The sequence below is a fragment of the Balaenoptera borealis genome (genome assembly GCF_965194805.1).
Source record: "Balaenoptera borealis genome assembly, chromosome: 14".
In the NCBI taxonomy this organism is placed as follows: domain Eukaryota; kingdom Metazoa; phylum Chordata; class Mammalia; order Artiodactyla; family Balaenopteridae; genus Balaenoptera; species Balaenoptera borealis.
Window position 1 is genome coordinate 15,461,131 of NC_138875.1, and position 26,020 is coordinate 15,487,150.

The 26,020-nt window shown below is 46.7% G+C and overlaps 1 protein-coding gene across 5 annotated transcripts in view; it reads left to right on the forward strand.

The window, feature by feature from the left end:
* CCBE1 (collagen and calcium binding EGF domains 1) overlaps positions 1–26,020 on the forward strand; it is a 241,474-nt gene that overhangs the window by 197,595 nt on the left and 17,859 nt on the right. For all 5 annotated transcript variants that reach the window (XR_014233834.1, XM_082352993.1, XM_082352995.1 and 2 more), the window contains 4 exons: positions 258–310; positions 9,937–10,071; positions 12,393–12,545; positions 22,475–22,578. Coding sequence is in view for 4 of the 5 variants with exons in the window: in XM_082352993.1 (XP_082209119.1) it covers positions 258–310; positions 9,937–10,071; positions 12,393–12,545; positions 22,475–22,578 (445 nt within the window). In the remaining variant the exon portion in view is untranslated. The remainder of the gene's footprint in view (positions 1–257; positions 311–9,936; positions 10,072–12,392; positions 12,546–22,474; positions 22,579–26,020) is intronic.

The following is a 26,020-nucleotide window of genomic DNA, read 5'->3' on the forward strand; positions in this document are numbered from 1 at the left end:
AATATCTTGAAGTCTCAGGGTTAATTCACTTCATAGGATTCAAAGGATTAATGTCCTATATTAGGTGGGGAAAAGGTGTGGTCATATGGTAGTGATAATATTTTTTCTGTTTATCTCATTTTCCTTCTACCCCGACTTTCCTTTATGCCTCAGTTCTTCCTGGGCGCAAGTTATTTCATTCAAAATCGCTTATTGTAAAGAATTTTATTTTTAATCTAACATAGCACATTTAAAATGCATTTTTGTTTGTCTCTTAGGAGGAAGTGCTGCAAAGGGTATAAATTTGTCCTTGGACAATGCATCCCAGAAGGTATGTAATATAACGGATTATATCTTCTCACCTTGTTTATGACTAATAACCAGAGGTCTGTAAAGTTCAGATGTACACGGAACATATGTATGTTACCGGTGCATGCATGTGTAATTTCTCTCTTTTTTTGGCTCTAAATTCTTCTAATGCCAATTTGGTTATACATGTCAGGCTCTATCTAAATCATTACATAGCATTTACATGTATATTGAGTAATTCTTGTATCTCCGGTTTTGTGTTGTAGAGGCTGTAATTCCCTAGTCAGTATTTCATGCACAGTTAGAACACAGCCATCTTCCCCAACCTCTCTACCTGCTTTTCATCTGCTAAACGTGAAGCCCCTTGATCATCAGCAAACACTGCTCAGCCCAGCACTGAAGAGACAGAGTGATGTAAGACGTGGCCCAGCCCTCAAGCTGGGAGACAGCATGTGGATGGCATGGAATCAGAGAGACCTGGATTTTAATCATGCTTCCATGTTGTCGTAATCCATTTGCACTGCTGTGACAAAAATACGTTAGACTGTGTGGAGGCTGGGAAGTCCAAGAGCAAGGCACTGGAAAGTCCAGTGTCTGGTGAGCGCTTCCTGGTTCATAGACAGCCATCTTCTTGCTGTGTCTTCACATGGTGGAAAGGGCAAGGGAGCTCTCTGGAGTCTCTTTTATAAGGGCACTAATTCCATTTATGAGGGCTTCACCCTCGTGATCTAATAATCTCCCAAAGGCCCCCACCTAATACCATCACACTGGGGGTTAGGGTTTCAAAATATGAATTTCAGGAGGACACAAACATTCAGTCCATAACACACATCCTGCTAGCTATGACCTTGGGCACGTGACTTTTTAAACCTTAGTTTTTGCAGAAAGTGTTAGTACTTGACTCATGTGGTGGCTTTAAGAGGATTACCGCATGTAAAGTACTTGGAACAGAGGCTGGCTCTTATTAAGTGCTTGATAACTCGTGGTTGCTGTTATTACTAACAACTGCAATATGCATAGTAGAGGCACACATATTGCAGAAGGGGCACATAGTCCCAGAGACCAGAGCGGTCAGAGGTGGTCTCGAGACGGAGAGGAGTTTGGAGCTAGGTTATGAGGAAGGCTGCTCAGGACTTAGACAAGAAGGAGGAAGAGAACTGTAAAAGATTCCAGGCAGAGCACTGATACAGAAAACACTAAGAACTGTTGGAAGAGCATGAGATTAGTTTGCCCAGGGCTGGGCTGGGGACAGGTGAGTAGGTAATGGGAAATAGTTTTCTTCACTGTTGGCCAAGAATCCAGGTCTCTCTAGTGGACTTGGAGCCCAGCCAAGCTAATTATATTGCATTATCTCATAGGGAGCAGTTTCTTTATCAGTTAGAGATAAATGAATCCTTCTTATTTATTGCGCTCTTTTACAGAAGAGTTCATTAAGCCATAGCTGTCAACTCCGAGAAAGCTGCTTTAGGAAGGCTGGTTAGGAAATCTCTTCACATACGTTGGTTTATATTGGTCTCTCCAAGATGGAATTTCTCACTGCCAGCTAGTTCTGTTAGAGCTCGGTGGGAAAAAAAAACCACAGAGGTCAAAATAATTGCATTCTTTTATAAGCCAGCTTTTCTCAGCCACCAGCTGAGTCCTTTATATTTCAATTTTGCAGATACAGAAAGATAATGAAGTTTAGGCCCATCAATTTAAGATCCCAGTTAAGGACCTTGCCCAACCTGATTAAAAACACATTACATGGATACCACATGCTTAGAGTTTCTTTAAATGATAGGTGTTGTGGTTTCAAACATCTAAGCCTAGAACCAGTCTCCCTCTCCCTGCAGTAAGACGTTATCAGCACCTAAGATTAATGTAACTTAGAACTGAACATTTCCAAGAAAAGTGGTCCCAAGTGCTGAAAGTTGCTTTGCCGTAACTAACTCTGTTCTGTCGCTTTTCACTAGAACACTTCTTAAAGTTGATTTGTTTTCCTCTGTGGGAATAAGTCAGTGTGTGTGTGTGTTTGTGTTTATGACTAAAGATATCTTTCATCATAAATGTTTCTGTGACCCAAGGATGCAAAGTGTAGGATTTCAGAAAAGATGGTGTATTAGTCACGATTCTCCAGAGAAACAGAGATTTATTTTAAGGAACTGGCTCCCGAGATTGTAGAGGCAGGCAAGTCCAAAATCTGCAGGGTAGGCCAGCAGGCTGCAGACCTCAGGAAGAGTTACAGTTTGAGTCTGAAGGGCCATGTGCTGGCAGAATTCCCTCTTTATCAATGGAGGGCCATCGTTTTTCTATTTAGACCTTCAACTGATTGGAGGAGACCAGCCCACAGTGTGGAGGGCAATCTGCTTTACTCAGCGTCTACTGATTTAAATGTTAATCTCATTAAAAAAAAAAAAAAATCTCTGCAGAAAATTCTAGAAAAATGGCCAGATATTCGGGTACTGTGGCCTAGCCAAGTTAACCTTTAAAATAGCCATTACAGATAATAGAAAGAGATTAGAATTTCTAAACAAATATGCTAGTGAGTAGAAGCTGCCATTTAAAAGTGTTGTTGCCTCATTTGTTTAAGTGTCAGCAACTTGTGGCCTGTGAGCCACATCTGGCCCACCACCTGGTTTGTAAATAAAGCTTTATTGAAGCACAGACATACCCATTCGCTTAAATTTTGTCTATGGCGACTTTTGCCCTGCAACAGCAGAGTTGAGTAGCTGCAACAAAGCCCTGCAAAGCCGAAAGTATTATCTAGCCCCTTTACAGAAAAAGTTTGCCAACCCCTGCCATAATTGTTATCTACATTGCCCAGGGGGTAGGGTAATCAGATTTGTTCTAGTTCAGCAACTACTAATTGAACTTAAACTGTAGGAAGAGAATAGTGCTGGTTACTCCAGGGGACACGGTTCCTTTCAGTTATCCAAACAATCATTAGAACTAATAGTAAAAGAAGCTAAAAAGCAGGTCAAGCTTTGACTAGGTGTCAGGCACTGTGCTTAATGCATCATCCAATTTATTCTTCCTAAAAGCACCATGAAGCTGGTCTTATTGTTCTCCCTATTTTATAGGTAAGGAAGTTGAGTCTTAAAGACCTCAGGATCACAGAGAGAGTGGCAGAGTGGGGAGGGTTGGCCCCAGACCCTGTGCTCTTCATCATACCGCTTCATGCCTCCTAGAATAGAGCCTGGCACAGAGTAGGCATTCAGCAAATATGGCAGAGCAGGATCGAGTCCTGTGGGGATTGGTGGGATGCAGAAACTAAACTCTGTTGAGGACTTCAAGGAAGTCTTCTTAAAAAAGTGACGTTTGCATTGGGACTTGAGAAACTAGATAGGGTATCAACAGTAATAAAATGCTGAGAATAAGAGTGGAGGGGTTGATTGGACATTATAAAGGGTGAAAACAGAATAAACAAAAATGTAACAGTAAGCCATGGATGTGATAAGGGATGATGGGGAAGAGAGTGTATTCCTTATCAAAGTGTAAGGAATTCATAAATGAGTCTTAAGGTTGGAAGCGTAGTCTCAGGGATAGAACACCAGACCTCAAATGCAAGAGTGTGAGCCATTTATATTTAATGTTGATGAGCATAGCATTTACAGGCTTTTTGAGCAAGGTGGTGACACTCACAGAGCTATACTTTCAGAATATTACTGGCCTGACGGTGTTACATAGAGTGGACTTAAGGGGGAAGAATCTTGAGATGAGGATTTACAAGGGAGGTTCTGAAGATCTGAGTTAGAATGGTGCCAAGAGAAATAGGACAGGTGAAAATAGAGAAACTGTAGAGGGAAAAGCTACAGAGCAGGAAGCTGGTGGTCTCTGGAAAACCATCAAAAATGGAAAGTTGAATAAATTCGCTAACCTTGCTACCTCCAGAAACCCCACAAAGTAGGGCAGGGGGAAGGTGTGTTGTGGATGCCGGGGGTTCACAAAAGACATATAAACCCACAAAAACAGAGAAAAAGGAAGAGGAGATAACAGCAACAAAAATTTGGAATCTGGAGAACAGAGAGGTTGTAAATAACTTAGCAAAATGGGAAAGATGAATCCTTAACCAGCATCAGGGGAAACTAAGGAGCAATCCAATTTACACCAAAACAAATAACAATCAGAAAAACTAAAAGTTTCCAGAAGCAGAGGTACTAGGAAGTGAAAAACGATGTCAACACAGAAGGATTGACTGAAAATCTGTTTAAGAAGAAGTCGGACTCCCAGAACTTGTCCTTCACTCCACAGAGACAGAATATTGCACCTTCCAAGACCAAGCACAAGACCAGAGATGTATTCTTTTGAGAGGGTACTTGGAGGCTGTTGGGACTGAGGGTGCCAGTCAGAGGTGAAGGTAGGGTTCTGATACTGAAAATGGAAGGATTTAGTAAAGGATTATCATGCATTAAATGTTACACTCAACCTTCTTCTCCACTTGAGTTCCAAAAGTTCCTGACTTTACTGTCAGGCAAGGATTTGGAAATGTCTTCTGTGGATGTTCTGGATGATTCAGGAAAAAAGTCCTAAAGAAACTGACATTGAAATGCACGAGGCAAATCACTTAAATGAAGCCCAGGCTATTTACAGTAGCCAGGACACAGAAGCAACCTAAGGGTCCATCGACAGATGAATGGATAAAGAAGATGTGGCACATATATACAATGGAATATTACTCAGCCATGAAAAGAAATGAAATTGAGTTATTTGTAGTGAGGTGGATGGACCTAGAGTCTGTCATACAGAGTGAAGTAAGTCAGAAAGAGAAAAACAAATACCGTATGCTAACACATATATATGGAATCTAAAAAAAAATGGTTCTGATGAACCTAGGGGCAGAACAGGAATAAAGACGCAGACGTAGAGAATGGACTTGAGGGCACGGGGAGGGGGAAGGGGAGGCTGGGATGAAGTGAGAGAGTGGCATGGACATATATACACTACCAAATGTAAAATAGATAGTTAGTGGGAAGCAGCTGCATAGCAGAGGGAGATCAGCTGGTGCTTTGTGACCACCTCGAAGGGTGGGATAGGGAGGGTGGGAGGGAAGCTCAAGAGGGAGGAGATATGGAGATATATGTATATGTATAGCTAATTCACTTTGTTATACAGCAACAACTAACACAACAATGTAAAGCAATTACACTCCAATAAAGATGCTAAAAAAAAAAAATTAAGCCTAGTGTTTATAAAGTCTACCACATGCAAAGAGCTTCTATTTAGCTGATTTTATAGCCTTCTATTCAATATTTAGCTAATTTTATAGCTTTGCTTCTATTTAGCTATAAATTTTTTATATTTTAGCTATTGTATTTAACCATGAATCAGTTACAGCAGACGTCCAAACAGGAAAAGGATCACCAGTCATTAGAGGAAAACCTACAAAAGAAACATACAGGAAAAAAAGAAAAAGAGTCTTAGAGAAAACACCACACAGAAAGAAGAAAACTTCAAAGTAACTACCATTTATACGTCAGTGAGTTACAAAAATGGTATAGCATCCATGGGACCAGACATGGTGTTATTAAAAAAGGTCATTCAAAGAAGAAATAAAGAATCCTTGGAAATTAAAAACATGATAAAATGAGAACAGGAAAAAGGTTGGTAGATGAGATTGTGAAAATCTCTCAGGACCTGGAGCAAAAGATCAAAGAAATAAAAAATAGTAAAAGAAAAATATGAGAATATTATTAGAGGACCAGTCCAGGGGATGCAACATCCAAATAAGAGTTCCACACAGAACAGAGGAAGAAGAAGAGAGTAAATCGTTAAGGATATAATTCAAGAAAATTCTCTAGAATTGAAGGATATGAATTTCTAGATTAAAAGAGCCTACCAAAAATTGAAGGGGTCCCACATAAAGACATCATTGTGAAATGTTAGTACCTTGGGGCAAAAAGAAAATACTAACATTTTTCAAAGAGGGGAGAATGAGATTTGAAAGATCAAGAATTAGAATCTCATAGGACTTATCCATAGCAGGACTGAAAGCTAGAAGACAGGGGAGCAGTTCCTTCAAAACTCTGAGGTAGCTTTCCAAACTTAGAATTATATACCCTAACTAGCCATAAGGGTTGAAAAAAGACATTTTCAGGCACACATGATTTCAAAATTTTAAATCCTGTAAGACCTTTCTCAGTCTCTCTCCCCTCCCACCTTGTTCACTCTCCCAGCCCTGTTCTCAGTACTTAATAAGCCAGCAGCCAACAAGGCAGAAATGTGGTTTCCAGAGTACCAGTCACAGAGTAGCTCATGGAAGTGTAAGTTTGAAGCTAAGAGAGAAAGTTCACAACTGCCCCCCCAAATATACAAAATAATTATTATTTTTATTGAAGTATAGTTGATATTCAGTTTTGTTAGCTTCAGCTGTACGGCAAAGTGATTCAGCTGTATATATATATTTTTCAGATTCTTTTCCATTATAGGTTATTACAAGATATTGAATATAGTTCCCTCTGCTATACAGTAAATCTTTGTTGTTTATCTATTTTATATGTAGTAGTGTGTATCTGCTAATCCCATAGTACTAATTTATCCCTCCCCCACTCTTTCCCCTTTGGTAACCATAAGTTTGTTTCCTATGTCTGTGAGTCTGTTTCTGTTTTGTAAATAAACTGATTTGTATTATATTTTAGATTCCAAATGTAAGTGATTATATTTGTCTTTCTGTGTCTGACTTATTTCACTTAGTGTTACATGCTCTAGGTCCATCCATGTTGCTGGAAATGGCATTATTTCATTCCTTCTTGGGGCTGAGGAATATTCCATTGTATATATGTACCACATCTTCTTTATCCATTCATCTGTTGGTGGACATTTAGGCTGCTTGCATGTCTTGGCTATTGTAAATAGTACTGCAATGAACATTGGGTGCATGTGGTACTAGATAATTATTTTAATTCCAGGGAAAACAAAAGGGTCTTCAAGGAAGGATAGGGAATTAGAGTATACTTACAGGCTTAGCAAAAAATAGCTTTTATATTGTCATTATGGTGCCAACACTGAAGACTTATAAAACCAAAATTTCAGTGTAACGACAGGGGCAAAATGAAGGAGTAGGAAGCATGGACGTGGTTGAGGAAACGGTGATAAAGCTGAACGTGTCTCGTCCATGACTGGAAATCCATAGAGAGTATTCAGCACACAAAGGAGGAGGAAGCAATGCAAGCTGGCTGTTTAGAGACGCAGAGGTAAATCATAAAAGAATCAGCCAGAGGAGCTAGAAGTGGTACCTCAAGAGAGCTGTAATGAGGAGGAAATCAGGGCTGCTGTTTTTCAAAACAGGTCTTTTCTTTCTCTTTTTTTTTTTTTTTTTTTAGCATTTTGCTATCTCTTTTTTATAAACTAATTTTTATTAGAGTATAGTTGCTCTACAATGTTGTGTTCGTTCCTACTGTACAGCAAAATGAATCAGCTATACATACACACATATATCCCCTCTTTTTTGGATTTCCTTCCCATTTAGGTCACCACAGTGCATTACATAGAGTTCCCTGTGCTATACAGTAGGTTCTCATTAGTTATCTATTGTACACATAGTATCAATAGTGTATATACGTCAATCCCAATTTCCCAATTCATCCCACCACCCCCCTCCCCCCCTCCCCCCCTTTCCCCACCTTGGTGTCCATACGTTTGTCTGTTCTCTACGTCTGTGTCTCTATTTCTGCTTTGCGATTAAGATCACGTATACCATTTTCCTAGATTCCACATGTATGTCAGAAAGAGAAAAACAAATATCGTATATTAACACATATATGTCAAAACAGGTCTTAGCATAACAGTCCGCACGGGACTCCTGACTCTGCCCCCTTCCTCCCCTCCCTCCCTGGCAGCTGCTGGATGACGGATACAGCTGGCCGAGCAGGGCAGCCCACAGCCAATCACGGCTGAGACCTTGCTCTTGAGCAAAAAGAGGACAGAACACGGGCTGCCTAGAGGTGATGCTTCGGCGAAGAAAACGCATTTGACCAGGGACACGTGCAGGAGGAGCAGGCCTGGAATCGCATCTGTGGGGAGGGGTATTTAGCAAGGGCCGCCTTCCAGGTCGTCCTGAGATTGGCGTGATCCTTGCTCGCTGACCCCACCCGCATCAGGGGCTGACAGCCCACCCATTACACTTCCACATGTGGCAGAGCCAAGCCGGGCTCACTCTGTTTCCAGCGATAGTTTGTCAGCACCTGGGGGAGACAGTGCAGTGATTAATGAGATGCTGGGTCTAGTCTGGAAGTAAATGTTCAGCCTGTGCCTCCTGACTTGGAGCCGAAGTCCCTTCAGAGGCTCGTTAAGTATTAGTTTGTAAGGGACTGAGAAAAGAGGAGATGCCCTGACTCGCGACGAATAGAGCATCCACCCCAGTTTGCACAGACCTAGAGCTGGAACGAGATCTCTGGCCATTCTGCTTTACCCAGCGCTGCACAGAGACATCAGTCAGCCTCCCCCACGCTCCTCCCAGCTTGCCTGACTTCCAGCACCACCCCGCCCCTCACGTTAGGACGCCAGTGCCCATCGCCAGGGCTGGCTGTTCTTCAGTATTCAGCTGGAAGGAATTCCTTGTCTCTACAGCAATTGGTGAAAAAGAGGAAACAGGCCCCCAGGTAATTCAGCAGAGCCTGGCCACCTGAAGCTTCTTTGCTCTCTGGATGAATGACAAAAATCAACTACTGAATTGCACACTATAAAAGGGTAAATTTTGTGCCATGTGGATTATATATTTTTTTTAAATCAATTTTTTTTTTTAAATTACACTATACTAGGTGTGCTTTATTTATTTATTTATGGCTGTGTTGGATCTTCGTTTCTGTGCGAGGGCTTTCTCTAGTTGTGGCAAGCGGGGGCCACTCTTCATCGCGGTGCGCGGGCCTCTCACTATCGCGGCCTCTCTTGTTGCGGAGCACAGGCTCCAGACGCGCAGGCTCAGTAATTGTGGCTCACGGGCCCAGCTGCTCCGCGGCATGTGGGATCTTCCCAGACCAGGGCTCGAACCCGTGTCCCCTGCATTGGCAGGCAGACTCTCAACCACTGCGCCACCAGGGAAGCCCCCATGTGGATTATATTTTAATAAAGGTGTTCTATTTAAAATGAGAAAAAGAAAGGCAGCAAAAGAGAAATACAGTGACTCTTGATCATGGGGGAAATCCTCAAGTAGATCAATTTTTAGAAAGAATAAACATGAAAGTTTAATATCTGTAAATTGACCCTCTTAAAGTTATATGTGTCTAAGTACCCAGAGGAAAATCTCCTTTTACCCCAGGGATGGCATATTTTGGTTTGAAGATCTTTGCGCTAGATGAATTTATTTGAGGTTACTTTTACATGGGAAGCACGTTCTTCTGACATAGATTGTGCCAATCAATACACCATTAAAGTTTGTAACGATGCTCTTATAGAAAGAAAAAAAAAAGGATGGTGAGGTGACCCAGGGAGTATCACAAGTGATATTTGCGTTTAACCATGGAGATGCCAAGCACTCAGTTACCCATCGCAGCCCTCCTGGAAGATGCCCCGTGGCCTGAAGAGTTAATTCCCTCTACACATAGCTGGTCACACCACCGTTCCCCTCGAGCTGAGTGCAGCCTAGACAGTCTGTTCGCGACCAGGGCCGGGTGAGCCCCGCCTCCGTCTAGTGAATGACTGTGGTTGATTTGAGTTCACACTTCTCTCTTTCAGATTATGATGTATGTACTGAGGCTCCCTGTGAACAGCAGTGCACAGATAACTTCGGCCGAGTGCTGTGTACGTGTTACCCAGGATACCGATATGACCGGGAGAGGCACCGGAGGCGGGAGAAGCCGTACTGTCTGGGTGCGTTGGTCATGCGCGTTATTTCCTGGGTCCTGAGGATGTGCCAGATTCTGATGATTCTTTTGAACATTCTTCATCAGTGGGGACCAGCTCTCAGGAGCCACTTTGATCCCTCCCCTTACATCCTGATATTGTTGGATGGAGTTGGGTTGGTACTATTCTAGGGGTCACTGCCTTTCACCATGATTATTAAAACAAACGATGACCAAGGGATTCTTCAGGGAGTAGATACCAGTCAGATCCTAATTGGCAGTGAGATATAAGAGCAGGAGAAGGGGAATATTATCAAATGAAAACTAGAATAAGGTGAAACAATGTAAGTGGGCACAAATGTGAAAATGCAGGAAGAACGAAACAAGGATAAGCCTTCTCTCAGAAGATGACCCGGAAGAGAGACTGGGAAGGAGGAGAGGTGTCTGTATGGCAGACACGCTGGAAATGACTCAGAGGGAGCTGAAGCCAGCCACCGGGGCACAGCTGAGCAAAGCCAGCATCATCTGTGGCCACCAGCTTGCTCCAGCCCCCCCATCCCCCACTCACTAGGCTTCCCAGCCCTGCACTCCTTGGGTGTCTGAGGCAGGTTTATGGTCATTGGCCCCTGGAGCTGCTTGCGTCAAAGTGTGGTCAGTCCATGGCTAAACTGTCTCAGAAACATCTGGGCTTATCGCTTAAAAAAAAAAAAAAGGTTCCTGGCCTCCCCTCCAGACTCTGAGGGTGGATGCAGAAATCTGCCTATGCACAAATGCACAGTGAAGTTTGAGGACCAGCTCAAAGATGAACTGAGGAGACTGCAGAGGGATCTGGAGAGAAAATGAACCAGCTGTGATGAGCAGCCCCCTTCTCCGCCCCAGGGGGGGCTCTGGAGAGCACCCTTTAAGAGAAGTTCTAGATGTTAGGTCTCCTGGTTTCTCCCCAGTGGCCCCTGGGATGGCCGCCCCCCACTGAACAGGAATGGAATTGAGACCACCAAGCAAACGGAGGGGGACCCATGGGCTCTCCTGCAGAGAGCACGGTAAACCCGTGTGTACCGCGATCCGAGGTCCCAGGTGCCAGGGCTCTGATTTCAGTTGTGGAGGCTCTGGGACCCGCTTCTTTTCTTTGGGGGGCTGGGGGACCAGCAACACGAGCAGTCGGCTGAGAGTCCCACCTGTTTCTCTCTCCCTTCAACCTTGTCCTTCCTCCTGTGGACAGTAGAGGCGGCCTTGTCCTTAGGCTGGAGGCAGGGGCACGTGGGCAGACGTGGTCAGCCCGAGGAATTGCAGAGGAGGTGCCAGCTGTGACGTCTTAGCTTATGGGTGACATCATATGCATGGTATGAACTGCCAGGGGAACATCCAGATGACCACGTGCCCCTCGTGGGCACACAGGGCCTGCCAGACGTGGGTCCCAGGCAGGCTGTCCAGGGAGTGGCTGGGACGTGGTCGGCATCCTGGAGCGCGAGGTTGGGCTCTGTCTGCTGGCCCCATGTGCACAGTCTGGGGCTGTGTGTCCTGGCCGCCACCTGGTATCTTCAGCCAGTGAGCGGGAAATGGGTCTGGGCCTCCTTCTCGTCCCCTGCTGGGAAATGGCTTTGTTTCCACCCGTTCAGTAGGGGAGCAAGTCTGTGATGTGTACGGTTCACGTGGACTTTCGCTGGTTACTTGTTTGATGGTGTCGTGGCTCATTTCCACCACTCAGGAGGGGTCTGTTTGGGTCATGGATGGGGCTGAAATTTCCTGGGGAAAACGCTCTCCGTTAGACCCATTATGACTATTTTCTTTTATCAAAAGTGGCTTTTCCCAGGTATCATCACGTCTCCTAGCTGGGAAGGAGCCGTTCCTAGTGGCCTTAGGTCACCACCATGCTGTTAGGAACCTCTGGTCGTAAAGGGAACATAAAAACCCTCGGCACACTAGGGTCATTGCGGGAAATCATTTCTACGATAGTCATTTTCCAAAACGTGTTGCCATCTGTTATCTCATTTCCTCTCCCAGTGAGCCCTGCAAAAGTATTTAGGGCAGGCTTCACTGCCGTGTTCTATAGTGAGAGCTTTGGAGGCTAGCAGTGCCTGCACCAAGCCACGAGACTTGGCGGTGGCAAAGCCACAACCAGGAACCCCGTCACTGATCAGTTTGTAACCACGGTGACACTGCCCGAAGTGCTCTTGTCATGAATGGCCCACATCTCTAGCTTCCTGCTTTGTTCCAGGCTTCGGTGACGGAGGTCTGGCACAGTGTCCTTTGCAGACATTAACAGAAGGGCCAAGCCTAAGGTCGCCTGTTGTGTTGGAAGTGATCTCTCTGAAACTGTCTTAGTGTTCTCTGCATTTGGTTCAAACCCAGATATCGACGAGTGTGCCACCAGTAACGAAACGCTGTGTGCACACATCTGCATCAACACCTTGGGCAGCTACCGCTGTGAGTGCCGGGAGGGCTACATCCAGGAGGACGACGGGAGGACGTGCACCAAGGGGGACAAATACCCCAACGACACTGGTGAGTAGGGCAAGTAAAATTATCCCCCTAATTGGATGGAGGGAGGGAGGGATGGGCAGGCAGGCAGGCACTTGGAAACCCAATAGGCTTCCTCAGGAAGCAATGGGCAGGAAGGGGCATTTGTATGAATGGTAGGTGGGATCTGGGTAAGAGAAAGGTAGAAGGTCAAACCCCTAGAGAACTAGTGAAAGATCTGCCTGCTAGCGGCAAGGCTTGTGAGCTGGTCTTGTATTGGGAGAAGCTCTGCACCAAGCGCGGAGGTGCAGTATGCTCACGGACAGATCAGTGGAACTTAGTTACGAGCTGAGACCAAACTAGGAGGAGCAGAGATGAGGCCAGAAACACTGGGTTCTCTCAAAGAAAAAAAAAAGGGGGGGCTTAATAAAAACAGGAAACACTTCTGTGTAAGGCAGCAATCTATTTCAGTGCTACTCAAAGTATAGTCTGTGGCCCCGTGCCTGCCCGTGAGCTGTTATTTGGTTCATGTTCAGGTAAAAAAACAGAAGTTGAGGGTGTTGAGAAACACTTTCCAGTCGTTCATTTTTATTGCATTTAGCAAGCCCGGTCCACACTGATGTGGAGAACTTTTAGAAGCTGGCCTTTCTTCACAGAGTTTGAGAAGCTGCTTTACATTATTTTGACCAGATTCAGCCGAGATGTCTGATCACTTAGGGATGTGATCAGCTTGAATGTTGGGTCATTGCCTTATTTAAGTGTGGAGGGGAGGGAGGGAGGAAGGAAAGGGCATTCCTGTGTCTCCAACCCTTGTGGGCCAGGAAGCTGCTGTCATCCTCCTGAGCTCAGAGTTCAGCTCTGACTCCTCGGGAGGGGAAAGTGGCAGGACCACTGTCGTCTGTTGGGAGAGGTTAGCTGGGCCTGGGCCACCTCTGGGTGGCGAGGGGGCTCCCAGGGCAAATCATCTCTACCAAGAAACGCAGGGGAATGGAAGGACCCGAACTGTTCGGCACTCAAGAGATCGCAGTTCTTCCGTGTAACCTGAGATTCACAAAAGGGTGGAAGGCCGTTGCCATCAGCTGAGGACAGCAAACAGCTGGGGACCAGCTGTCTCACACAGAAAAACTGCAAAGCAAATCCTGAAGAGCAAGCGGGTTGAGTCATGAGGAAGCCAGCATACGTTAGAAGTAACGCGAAAGGTCTGCTCGCAGTCAGCTCAGGCTTGGGCAACTTGGGGTCACTGGAATGACTCAGAGGGCTTCGTGTGACACTCTTTAAAGCCTGAAGCATGTGGGACCTGGGCGCCCAGAGGTGCTAAAAGCAGGGGTAATCAGTCTTTCAGGCATTTTTCAGACATTTTCAAAACATTTTTTCAGACCACTTTTTAATTATTACTCATAATTAAAATCACTTCACTTTTGTCCCATGGTGGAGAAGGTTTGGGGGAGGGGGATGTGTAACTTACCTCTTAGATTATGTCCTTCGTTGAAAGGAAGAATCTCACTGAAAAATGAGATGCAGATTTCTAGCCACTGATGTATTAGTGATGGGCTGACTTGAGAGGTAGCAAGAAGAAAGCAGCTTTCTAATTTTTCATTTTGGAATTGGATTTCCAGCTGTGCTCCAAGCCAGGGAGTTCCGTGGGCTTGGGCTGAGGGGGTCCTCAAGCCCGTAACCCTGTTGTGTCTTTGCCTTATATTTCTATTCAGGTGAAATCCCGTTTACCTGGGTGTGAAGGGCAGCCTTGAGCAACCCAATCTAGAGGAAACCGCAGAGGTGGCAGCAACAACTGCTGAGTCTCAGGGTGGGGTTAGATGGTAGGGATCTCTAAATAGTAGGAACCGGGTCACCCGTGAGCACTTCCCACCTGGTGGGGCAGAGTGGTCTGCTCGGAGACCCGACCTTAACTAGCAGAGACCACAGGAGTCGGATGGAATTTCCAGAGCCTAGGGGAAGATTTTATACACTGAATCTACTTGTTCTTTGGTCTCAGGTGGCCTCCACCTCTTGCACTAATTCCTAGTTTCCCCAACATCATCCCTCTGAAGTCACCCTGCTTACTGTGTGGTCCCCCAGGAATGGGTCTGAGCCGGAGGCAGTGACAAGGTGGGCCTTGGTGGGACATGCTCACCCCCTGCCTCACTCTTGGGCAGTGTGGACCCAGAGAGGAGCCCAGCCCAAGGGCCAGGGCATGGGAAGGTCCCACTGCAGCTTTGATATTAGCAGTCTCTTGTGCTGAGTCGGTCCTGGGACCACACTCCTCTGTTTCCTTTCCTGAGAGATGAATTGTACTTCTTTAAAAAATGTCCAAACACACAAAATTTTCAGTATAAGAGGTCAAGAATTTAAGTGATAACCATTTTGACTTCTAAGGCTGAGAATTTGGTAAAAAATCTGAGCATTCTTAAATATTAATTGGTTTTGTACCTTCTGTACTGTTACTGTCATTTAAAGACATATTTTATCAACCAGTTATTACAGCATTTCCCCATGTTACCGTCTATAGGACTTTGGGGTCCTGGGAGGTGTGAATTAGCCTTTCTTTGTTTGAAAGGTTCTGTGTTCAGATGTTCGGGGGAGAATGCATTACTGCACCAACTTCTGCAGGGATTCATAATGTGAGTGCGTTGAAAGCTCTGAGGTTGCCATTAAAAAATGTTAATTTTGATTAAACCTGCACTTCCCAAAATTATTTTCTGAAGAAACACTTCAAAGCATCTCACAGATGACGGTGTCCTGAAAAATACAGTTTGGAAAATTCTAACTTATTAGCATCAAAGAGCTGAGCCCTGGGGCCCAAAGTTGGTAAGTCATCTGGTCGACTTTCAGGCGAGGATGTTGTCATCGCCAGATGAAGCAGCCAAAGCCAGAGGCGGGGAGCTGTTGGCTGCCGACTACAGAGCAGCTAATGAGTGAAAACAGGCCGATACTCTTCCACTCTGCCCTCCAGAGAGAGAGTTTGTTCCTGCTTACAGTGATTTAAACGGGCAATGTCCTTCTGTTTAATCAGTAAGAACGTCTAGTGGTTATAACGCTGAGCTTTCTTGTAACACCTCAACTCCCTGCACAGATGAGCCTAGGCTTTGAATTCTCTCCTCTTTGTCCTCCCTCCTCATCTTCTTCCAGATATCACAGCTACAAATAGTTTGTGTTTTTTTGGGGGGGTTGGGGGGTGCCGTACTGCGAGGCATGCGGGACCTTAGTTCCCCCACCAGGGATGGAACCCACGCCCCCTGCAGTGGAAGCGTGGAGTGTTCACCACTGGACCGCCAGGGAAGTCCCCACATAGTTTTAAAAACTGAAACAGTCCCACTGTTTCTATTGTATCCCAACTGCCGCACCCGCAGCAGCAGCATTCTAGAATTTCTCAGTATTTAATTTTCAGTGACTGCTCTCTACTGAATTCACCACACAGGCACAGAGGACTCACGTTTGGTTTTAGTGTTTTTATTAAGAAAAACATTCCAACACCGGTAACCAAGGGCGTTGGGGGTCAGGGACTGAGGGGAGTAATTCGTACATGTAATTAAAATTATGGGAAAGGACAGGCACATTCTATGCCTTGAACGTTAGAATCATTACTCAAGTGATGGGCCCCTGAGAAGATGGGGGGCTGGTTTTGATGATTCGGGCAACAAAAGCAAGTGTCCTGGGTTCATCTCTGCAGCAGCTGTGATGCAATGGAAACTTCCTTGGCTTGGAAGGTAGGAGAGCTGGTAACCAGAGCTGCTTCAGTATTTACCAGCTGGGTGTCATTGGGCAGCTCTCCGGATCTCAGTTTCCTCCTCTGTGTAGACACAAAGGTGTTGGATTAGGTGAGCTCTGAAGACCCTTTTACCATCACAAATCTTTTTCACAATTTGGTGTGATTTAGCATCAGCAAAAGTAGCCGAAGCCCTACCTGCCCCATGAGTCCCTGTGCGGTTTTCATTTCTTTGTCCTTTATCTAGACGAGTGTCAAGACTCGAAGGCATGCCCAGCCGCAGCACCTTCTAAACTGAGAGCTTTCCCTACAGTATCTAAAAGATGAATAATTAACACCCAGATACTCAGCTCAACAGTAAGGAAAGTTAGGGGGCTGGACCAGCCCTGCATCTGGAACGTCAGAGGCCAGCCACGCCGTTTCATCCGTTCTAGATTAATTAATAAGCCCAATATTTCATCACAGTCATTTTTTTCAAGAAGAGATAAGGATGCTGGAGTACAAGCACACGTGATCTAAATCCCCCTCCCCTCCCTTTTTTTTTTTTTTTTTTTTTTTTTTTTTCACCTTTGCGTTGACTGGTGTCTGTAACATTCCAGTGAGAGGAATTGTACATCGAACACAATGTCAGCTCATTCAGGAAGTGAGTGGACAGCAGCAGGGCTGGCCTCAGAACAGCCTCTGCCCGTGGAAAGGTGGTCATGCGCCCACGGGTGCGGGGACACAAGCCGTCTGGCTAGTGGGCAGGAAGGGCACTCTCCATCACTTCCATTTTTTCGTCTTTGCAAATATATGTCTGGAGCCAGTGTAGGCACCCCAGGGCGTCTGTAGCGCTGACGCAGAGACAAATAAAGGAGATGCTGGCTCCGTCGTAATTAGCTTTCTGGTCTCTGTTTTTCAACTTTTGTTTCTCTTCTGATAAAGTGACCTTGACCCCCAACATCAGTTATTTCAGGGAAGGCCAGGTGTTTCATGTAACTTTCAAGCTCTACTAATCCATGGGTCAGCCATTCTCAACCTGGGGATCTTTAAAAAGGCTGATGCCGTTCCCTTGTTCTGACCCCCAGATGGGTGGCGTGCAGCGTGGTTGGCAAGAATTTTAAACCCTCACCCCCGCCACTGTCCCTAGTGGTGGTGATGTGCCACCAGGGTTGAACACTACCGCCAGGGCACAGATGTGCACAATCAACTTTTAAAACCAAATGTGCTTGGTGACTGCCCGTATGAAATATGTCGAGAACATTCTTTAGTTTTCCTAAGTTGGTTAAATATTACTAATATGGTATCTCAGGAATTCTGTTTCTAACGCTTAACGATGTATATAGCCTGCTCAACATCAGTAAAAATTAGAGCTACACGACCCCCTGTGGCTAGTCAATAATATTGCACCTCTAAAATCTGAACGAGTTGGAGCAGAATGTTAAGTGATGCCTCACTTAACATGGTCATGGTCACGGTCACGGTCAGAGACAGATGACTACATCGTGAGTGGAGAGGACAGAAAACATGCCAAGTCAGAGATGTCTACCCAGATTTCTAAACGAATTATTAGTGTAGCCTAGGCAAGATTGTTTTAGTTCCACGTTTGACCTTACTGTATCCTGTACTGCAACAGGATAGATGAACCCCAATTCAGAATAGATGGCATGTGCCAGGTCTGCACACACAATTATTTGTCTTCAAACTCTCTGGAAGTTCCTTCCAAAGGATGATGCAGAGAGCCCTCCCCCCATCTGTAATTTCGTAGGGAACTTAATAAGCAGTGATACCAGCCATGACAACGATATTAACATTTATGGGGCACTTGCCGCATGCCCGGCCCTGCTCTGCGAACTTCCAGGGGTTATTTCCTTCATGCCTCACAGCAACCACAGGTGATGGGGTCATTGTCGTTCTGCCGTTCCAGGAACGGGCAGTCACAGAAGCTGTGACTTGCAACCTGAAAGGCACGCAGTGGCAGCATCAGGGTTCGAATCCTGAGCGTCTGACTCCGCCAGAGCCTGTGGTCCTTGCTCTGTTCCTCTGTGTCCACGGGAGCTTCAGAAGGCTTTTGGACAAAGTTACCCTTGTTCTCTGTGTTTTGATAATTCCGCGAAGGGACAGGCCAGGGATTTTCAGGTGAGAGGTTGCTCAACAGAGCTGCTTCCCTGGAGCAGGGTTTGTTGGAACTTGCACGTGCTTCAGAGTCACTTGGAGGCTTTGATAGAACGATGCACCAGGCCCCGATCCTGAGATTTGGCATTTCTGAGAACGGATACCCATAGGCTGGCTCTGCTGCTGCTCGTCTAGTGATCACACGGAGAATTACTGCCCTGGAGCCCACCTGCCAGACGGCCCTCAAGCGTCCTGAGCAGAACCCCCAGTAGCGGGCTCACTGCGCCCCGACAGTGCCAGATCCAGGCCCTGTAAGTGCTCGTCCTCTGCACGCGGCATTCTGGGAAACCTAAAGCAAATTACTGTCCTCCTCTGCGTCTCACTTTCCTTATCTGTAAAGGAGGTTGAACTAAAGATGTATCAATTCTAACGTTCCATGATCTAAATGAAATAGAGTCTAGAACCTGGTAAAGAGGTTATTATCATGAAAATATCAAGTTGCCTTATTCATCCCAACACTCGGTAAGTTGAGCTGAGTATACAAAAGTAGAAATGGACAGATGGGCTTTTAACTCTTGTTCACGATGGCCTGGCTCTGCCAGCGGGGCTGGTTCCTTAAAAGGAAGGCCAATCTCAAATCACTGAACAGGTATCCTCATTTATTTTACATTCTCAGTGCCTCACATGGGGCCTGGTGAATAGCAGATGCTCCTTGATGGCTAAGAGGGAGAGAGGGATGGATAGGTGAATGGGTGGATGGACAGATAAATGGATGAGAGAGATAAGTGGGTGGGGACATGGGATGGGTGAGATTGGTAGATGGGTTATGAGATGGGATTGCATATACTGACCAGTAGATGGCATGGAATGAAAGAATGCTAGGTTGGGAGAGACGGATGTCACCCAGCTGTCCTTAAACCTAACAAACCTAGAGCTGGGGTTATCTACATATACAGGAGTCCACCGTTGTCTATCATCAGTACAACCAAAGTTGGGTAAAGCTTCAGTCCTTTACCACCAAGTGTATTCTTGCATACACTTCCCTCGTGTCACTATTATGTTGGAGACCAATCTAAATAACTCTTGTTCTCCTCAGATGTGTTCAAGCTCCATAGGCAAGTGGGGTTGTAAATGGTACATTAAATGAGGATAAAGAGCCTAAAGGAAATTGCCTGATTTGTAGAAAAGGTGTTGGGCTCAGATTCAGGAAACCTCAGTTCTAAACCCAAATCAGTTAATAACTTCCAGACGTCACGGAACCTCAGTTTTCCCTCATTCTGTTGTTTGTGTTAATCCCAGAATCCTTGAAGAATCCTTTTATCAGGCAAAGAGAATTCAAAGGGCTTGGTGGGCCTGAAGACTGCCAAGCACCCTCTCCCATTTACTAGAACCCGACCTTGTGCCAAGGATTTCACAGGCATCACCCCCATATAATCATCGCAATAGCCCTGTGTCATAGGTTTTACTATTCCAGTGTTATGGTTGAGGAAATTGGGGCTTATAGACGTAAGATAACTTGCCTGAGGTCCCTGAGCTAGGTAGTGACAGAGCTGGGATATGCACCCCTCGCACTGTGACCCTGGAGGCCATGCCCTTAAATTGCATTTCACCGTCTCCAAGTGAAGACCTTTCTCATAACCCAGCTCGTTGTGACACAGCTGCGGTGTGAATGGAAACAATCCCCCGTGGCTCCCGGTTGAGCGTGGTGGAAGGTGGGGAGAGGCCGGTGGGGTGGGGAAGCTCCTGGTGGGACAGAATTAGCCTAGAAGATGAGGATTAACTAGGCACCCCTGTTATGTTATACACACACATGGAAGGATTTAAAAAGAGGCCGCCGCTTTCCCAGAGGTTCAAGTGCTTTTCCCAATCACACGCTGAAAACCTAAGCTGCAGTCTGTATATTCGGGAATCACCATGTTGCTTATGGCAACTCAACCAGACAGAGCACTGCTTCGCCCACCTCAACCTGCTGGCTTGAGAAACGTGTTCCTAGCGTGTGTGCACACCAAGCCTCAGGCCTCCCACCGGCTGCGGGGAGGGGTAGGGCCAGTGGGCCCCCTAGCGCCACCCCGTGCTGCAGGGAAGGGGTCTGAGATCTCCACTGACAGGTTGCCCCTGGGTGCCCTCACCTCCCAAAGAGCAGAAATACCGGTCACCGTGTAGACCACCAGGCAGGTACAGACCCCCTTGGAGAGGGCAGCTGGGGCTGCATGAGGAGGGATCACCCGAGCGTGAGGCTCTCCCGATGCCCACCTCCTCCTCCCGTGTACCCGTTCCCTACGCCTGCCATAACCACAGTGCCACCGTCTGGGTGGCTTAAAGGACAGAGGTGTGTTGTCTCCGTTCTGGAGGCTATGTGTCTGAGATCAAGGTGTCAGCGGGGTTGCCGCCTTCTGAGGACTGTGAAGGAGAACGTTCCAGGCCTCTCCTCCAGCGCCTGCTGTTTCGCCAACAGTTCTTTGTCATTCCTTGGCTCCTGCTGCCTCACCCTGACCTCTGCCTTTATCTTCGCATGGTTTCTCCCTGTTGTGTCCAAATTTCTCCTTTTTATAAGAACATCAGTCATATTGGATTACGGGCTCACCCTACAGCAGTATGACTTCAGCTTAACTAATTACATCTGCAGGGCCCCTATTTCCAAATGAGGTCACATTCTGAGGCCCTGAAGGGTTAGGACTTCATCACGTGCACTTGGTTGGGGAGCGGGGCGACACAGTTCACCCTGTAATGTTCCGTTTCACTAACTCTGAGCATCCACTGTATGAGGTACCAAGAAGCAGTTCCTCCAGTTCCTGGGCAGCTCCCGCTGTGGCACGTGCACGAGAAGCTCCTCTATAGGGAAGCCCGGGATCCCCACCATCTGAGTGAGACGCGTGGTAAAAGCTGCCTGACTTCAGAGGACAGGGCTGTCTCTGTGTATGGGGAGGGTGGTCTCAGGCAACCCGTGAATTGGGTCTTGGTAGCTCATAGGAATCCACAAGTGGAGACGGCAGAGGAGGCTTCCCAGAAGAGAGGACGGTAAGAAGAAAAGCACGTGGGCCCTGGAACTTACCTGGCGGTCCAGTGGGTTCAACCCCCGGTCGGCGAGCTAAGGTCCCACGTGCCGTGCAGCACGGTCCAAAAAAAAAAAAAGCACGTGGGCCCAGAAGCACAAGAAATGACCTGGAGAGACATGTCACTTGACTGTCCCTCGCTACCCTCCAGATCCTAGTGGTTATTACGTGTCACACCAACAGGACACCTGGCCCAACACCAAAGGGCTTCTAAGGTAGGAGAGTTGACACTCGCCTGGGTGTCAGACTGTCCTGCCGCCACCCTGACCAAACTGTCACCTTCCCCCTGTCACTCCCTCTGGGCCCACACCACACAGCTACCATCTTTTACAAAGGCCTATGGGAGTCTGCACCTGCTCTTCTGTAGCAAATGACCTCAGGTGTCTAGTGTCCCCAGCACAGGCTTCTGTGGCCTATTTAGGTGCCAGTAGGATGAGGGCTGTGTGGATACGGGGTCATTTCACCATTTAACTTACCTATTCCCTAGAGAAATACGATTTTACAAAAAGCCCACGGAGCTCCTGATGCTCTACAAGATGGCACTGGGACCCTGCCCTGTGCCTGTCCCGTTAGGGCCCTGGATGGGCCTGTCCAGGGTGCCTGGAGCATCTTCCATCTGGCTTTACTTCTCCTCGGAGGTCAGTGCCCGGCCCCGGTCTGTGACCCTGCCTGGCCTGGCCGTGCTCCCTTTGAACAGCTGGATTATCAGAGGTGATAAAAACCAGCTTTCTGAGCCCTGCACCTGAGTCCCAGTGCCTGGGCTTGGGGGATAATTTACGGCGTGTGAACGTTGGCCCTTGGAGGAGAGTGTAAGTCATGTCAGGTTGATAGAGCCTGGCTCGTGGTAAAAGGGCCACTGTTGACTTTTTCACAATGAAGGAGGAAGGTGCTAGGATGCCTAAGTGGAGACAGCTGAGCCCAGAGTGTAGCGGGGGCCCCTCCCCATGTCCCCGCTGCCCCGGGCATGCTGGCAGCGACCCAGGAACTGTAAAATCGCCAGCCCGCGTCCCTCACACGTTTCAGCATCAACCAGTCCGCCTGGAACTGCCCTTCCTGACACGGTCCCCCTGGGTCTGGATGTCCCCCAGCCTCCCAGGCAGACCCCAGCCCATCTTCTCTCTCAGGGCACGATGAGAAGGCGGAGAACGCAGCGAGAGCCGGCACCTGCTGTGCCACGTGCAAGGAGTTTCACCAGATGAAGCAGACGGTCCTGCAGCTGAAGCAGAAGGTACGTGCCGGGCGTGTTAGGAACGATCGTGTAAGATGAAAGGAGGGCCTGGTGGAGGCAAAGTGGAGGAACATCTGAAAACAACAAGAAAATGTCATCCACAACCCCACTGGGTATTCCCTGAGCTTGGTGCCAACTAGGTTTGGACTGGGACGCTTTGCCCACCCACCTTTGGAGCTCATTATCTATAGCTCAACAGAACAACGAAGGCAGGGGATTGATCAGGTGACTAGTAAAATAGACCGCTAGGTAAGGGGCACATGGTGAAGCAGAGGATGAGGTACGACTAGTGTGACTTTTTGGGAAATGGACATCCAGACACGTGGCCCTTACACAGTTCTAAATAGAATACGGTAGAATCATTTGCCTATGTTTTATCAGTAGAGAACATCTTCTCTATAAACATTCATCACTGGTGATGCATTTCTGTAGCGGCTTTATTTTTCACATTTAAAAGGTACGACCTGTGCTTTCTGGGCTCCACACACCTCAGAAAGCAGCTGCTCAGATACCCGGTGTCACCAAGGGTGAGGACTGACTCTCTTTGTCAGGCTCGCACTCATGCCTGACAGCATCATATTTCTGGTAACATTGCTGTGCCGTGAGTAATGCCCCCAGGATGCACCTAGTGCCCTGAAAGCTTAAGCAACTGTCCTGTGCCCGGGTCAATGGTGTTTAGCATACCTAAGGTCAGTGAATTCACCAGTCTGTCGGCAACTCAGAAACTGCTCTTATGCTTGTAAAACATAAACTTGCTGGGTTGTTTGTTTAATTGCTTCCCCTCAAGGCTCTTAGTACATCAAAGAGGTGTATATAATCTGTTTAACTTTGGCATTTAGTTATTGTAAAGGGCAGCGGGGTAAGATTAGACGGTATTGCTTTTCACGTGTTCAACAAACATGCAGGCAGCCCCTAATGAGATCCACAGCTTCCAGGGAAACAGGCAGGTCAATAGGCTGAGAAGATAAATGGCTTTGCAGGCCTTTGGTACGTTGGTGGGGAAGATCTAGCAACTTTAGCAGAGGCATATATGTGTACAATGTACAGATCCCAAATAGCTTGTGATCCAATAGAGAGACAAGGCAGAAAACCTTGCAAGTATATCAATATAAATTCAGAGTTATCAATAATACGTCCCACACAGATATCCTCACGTTGAACTTGGATTGATATTAGTATTTACTGAGTGAGTCTGAAAAAGGGTTCATGGAAGAAGTTTGCATTTCATAGGCCCATTTCATAGGGCCTGGGGGAGGCAGTTGATGAATGTGTCAAGGCCTAAGGCTACCCTCCGTTTTCTTCTCTGAGAGTCAATTATCCAAGAGCTATGGGGAAGCTCCTTCCAGCCTGAATGTTCTTTAGGGTCAGTGATGCTAATTCTCACTAGTTCAGAAATTCAGTTGCTAATTCAACATCTGGCTTTCCCTTAACCTCCCCGCAGTGTTTTACAATCCATGAAAGAAGAAATGTTACAAAGAAGTTGAAAATTTTATGTTACCCTTAAAGCCCTTGTGGCAGAGCTACACACAGATCCAATAACAATACTTGTTAGTACTCCGGTAACTCTCCTGCACCGGGGTTGGCCTGGAATTGATCCACCTTAGACCGATTTCTCCTGCAAGTGCATTGTGTCAAGTCTGAGCTAAAGCTGGCATTCAAGGAACGTCACAAGAAGCAACGCATTTTTAAAGGCGCCTAGTAGAACATGTCGCGTTCTGCGGTTGATAAAGCCGTTTTATATCCAGGATCCCATTTAATTCTCACCGTGACGCCGATATTGGCAGAGAGGTGCGGTGTCAGCCCAAGACTCAGGCCAGACCCTAAACCCTGGGTCTCCTCACTGCTGCTCCTGTGCTGGTGTGGGGCTTGTCCGTTCATTTTTTTTTTTTTTTTTTTAATTTTATTTATTTATTTATTTATGGCTGTGTTGGGTCTTCGTTTCTGTGCGAGGGCTTCTCTAGTTGCGGCGAGCGGGGGCCACTCTTCATCGCGGTGCGCTGGCCTCTCACTGTCGCAGCCTCTCTTGTTGCGGAGCACAGGCTCCGGACGCGCAGGCTCAGTAATTGTGGCTCACGGGCCCAGTTGCTCCGCGGCATGTGGGATCTTCCCAGACCAGGGCTCGAACCCGTGTCCCCTGCATCGGCAGGCAGATTCTCAACCACTGCGCCACCAGGGAAGCCCTGTCCGTTCATTTTTAACTTCCTCTCACTACTGCTGATGCCATCTGTTCTGTTCAAAAAAGAACATGGGACAGCTGCCCAAATAAACATTGGCTCAGAAGTAGGTTACCGGGTGTCCTGGACCGTGGCCAGCCCCATAGTATAAAACGGTATGCAGACATGTTGAACGACACCATGAGTGTACAGTCAGCAAAATCCCAACCGTGTGAAACTCTACAGGGCCAATGCCCTGTGTTCTTCAGTGGGTAGATTCTAAGAAAAGTGGAGCAGCGACCTGCAGGTTAAAAGCAGCTTAAAGGACATATTGTTTTTTCAAGTGGGCAAGACTAAACCATAGTGTCTAGGGCCTGCACAGTTGGGTTTGATAAATTATTTTTTTAAAACACAGGAAGTGATTAAAATCAGAATAGTAGTTACTTTGGGGGGAGGGAGGGAGAAGGCTGTGATTGGGTCAAGGCATATAGACAAAGTTCTGATTTTTTTTTTGGCCACACTGCATGTGGGCTCTTAGTTCCCCGACCAGGGATTGAACCTACGCCCCCTGCAGTGGAAGCGCAGAGTCTTAACAACTGGACCGCCAGGGAAGTCCCTGACAAATTTCTGATTTTTGACTTAGGTGTTCATTGAAAGGGTGTTTGCCTTATAATAATTTGCTAAGGTATAGATTTGTTTTGTGGGGTTTCCAGATTCTGTGCCTTTATTTTCCAATGAAAAAGTTTTTTTGAAATGATGTGCAGATCTCAGTGCCTTCACCTCTACAATTTCTTCTGTGTTTTGGGAAGGAAAAAAACAAACAGGTGATTTGGCTAAAAAGAGAGTTTGGGGTATAGATAAAATACCCAACATTTGACTTGCAAAGAGGGGTCTCTGTCCCATCAGAACACTGAAGAAAAATCTGAGCCAAGGAGCCAGCTGTTTTTTTTTTAATAGATTTATTTTCTGTTGCTTTGGGTCTTCGTTGCGCGCAGGCTTTTCTCTAGTTGCGATGAGCGGGGGCTACTCTTTGTTGCAGTGCGCGGGCTTCTCATTGCGGTGGCTTCTCTTGGTGCAGAGCACGGGCTATAGCCGCACAGGCTTCAGTAGTTGTGGCACACGAGCTCTAGAGCGCAGGCTCTGTAGTTACGGCACACGGGCTTAGTTGCTCCACAGCATGTGGGACCTTCCAGGACGAGGGATCGAACCCGAGTCCCCCTGCGTTGGCAGGCGAATTCTTAACCACTGCGCCACCAGAGAAGTCCCAAGGAGCCAGTTTTTTATTTATT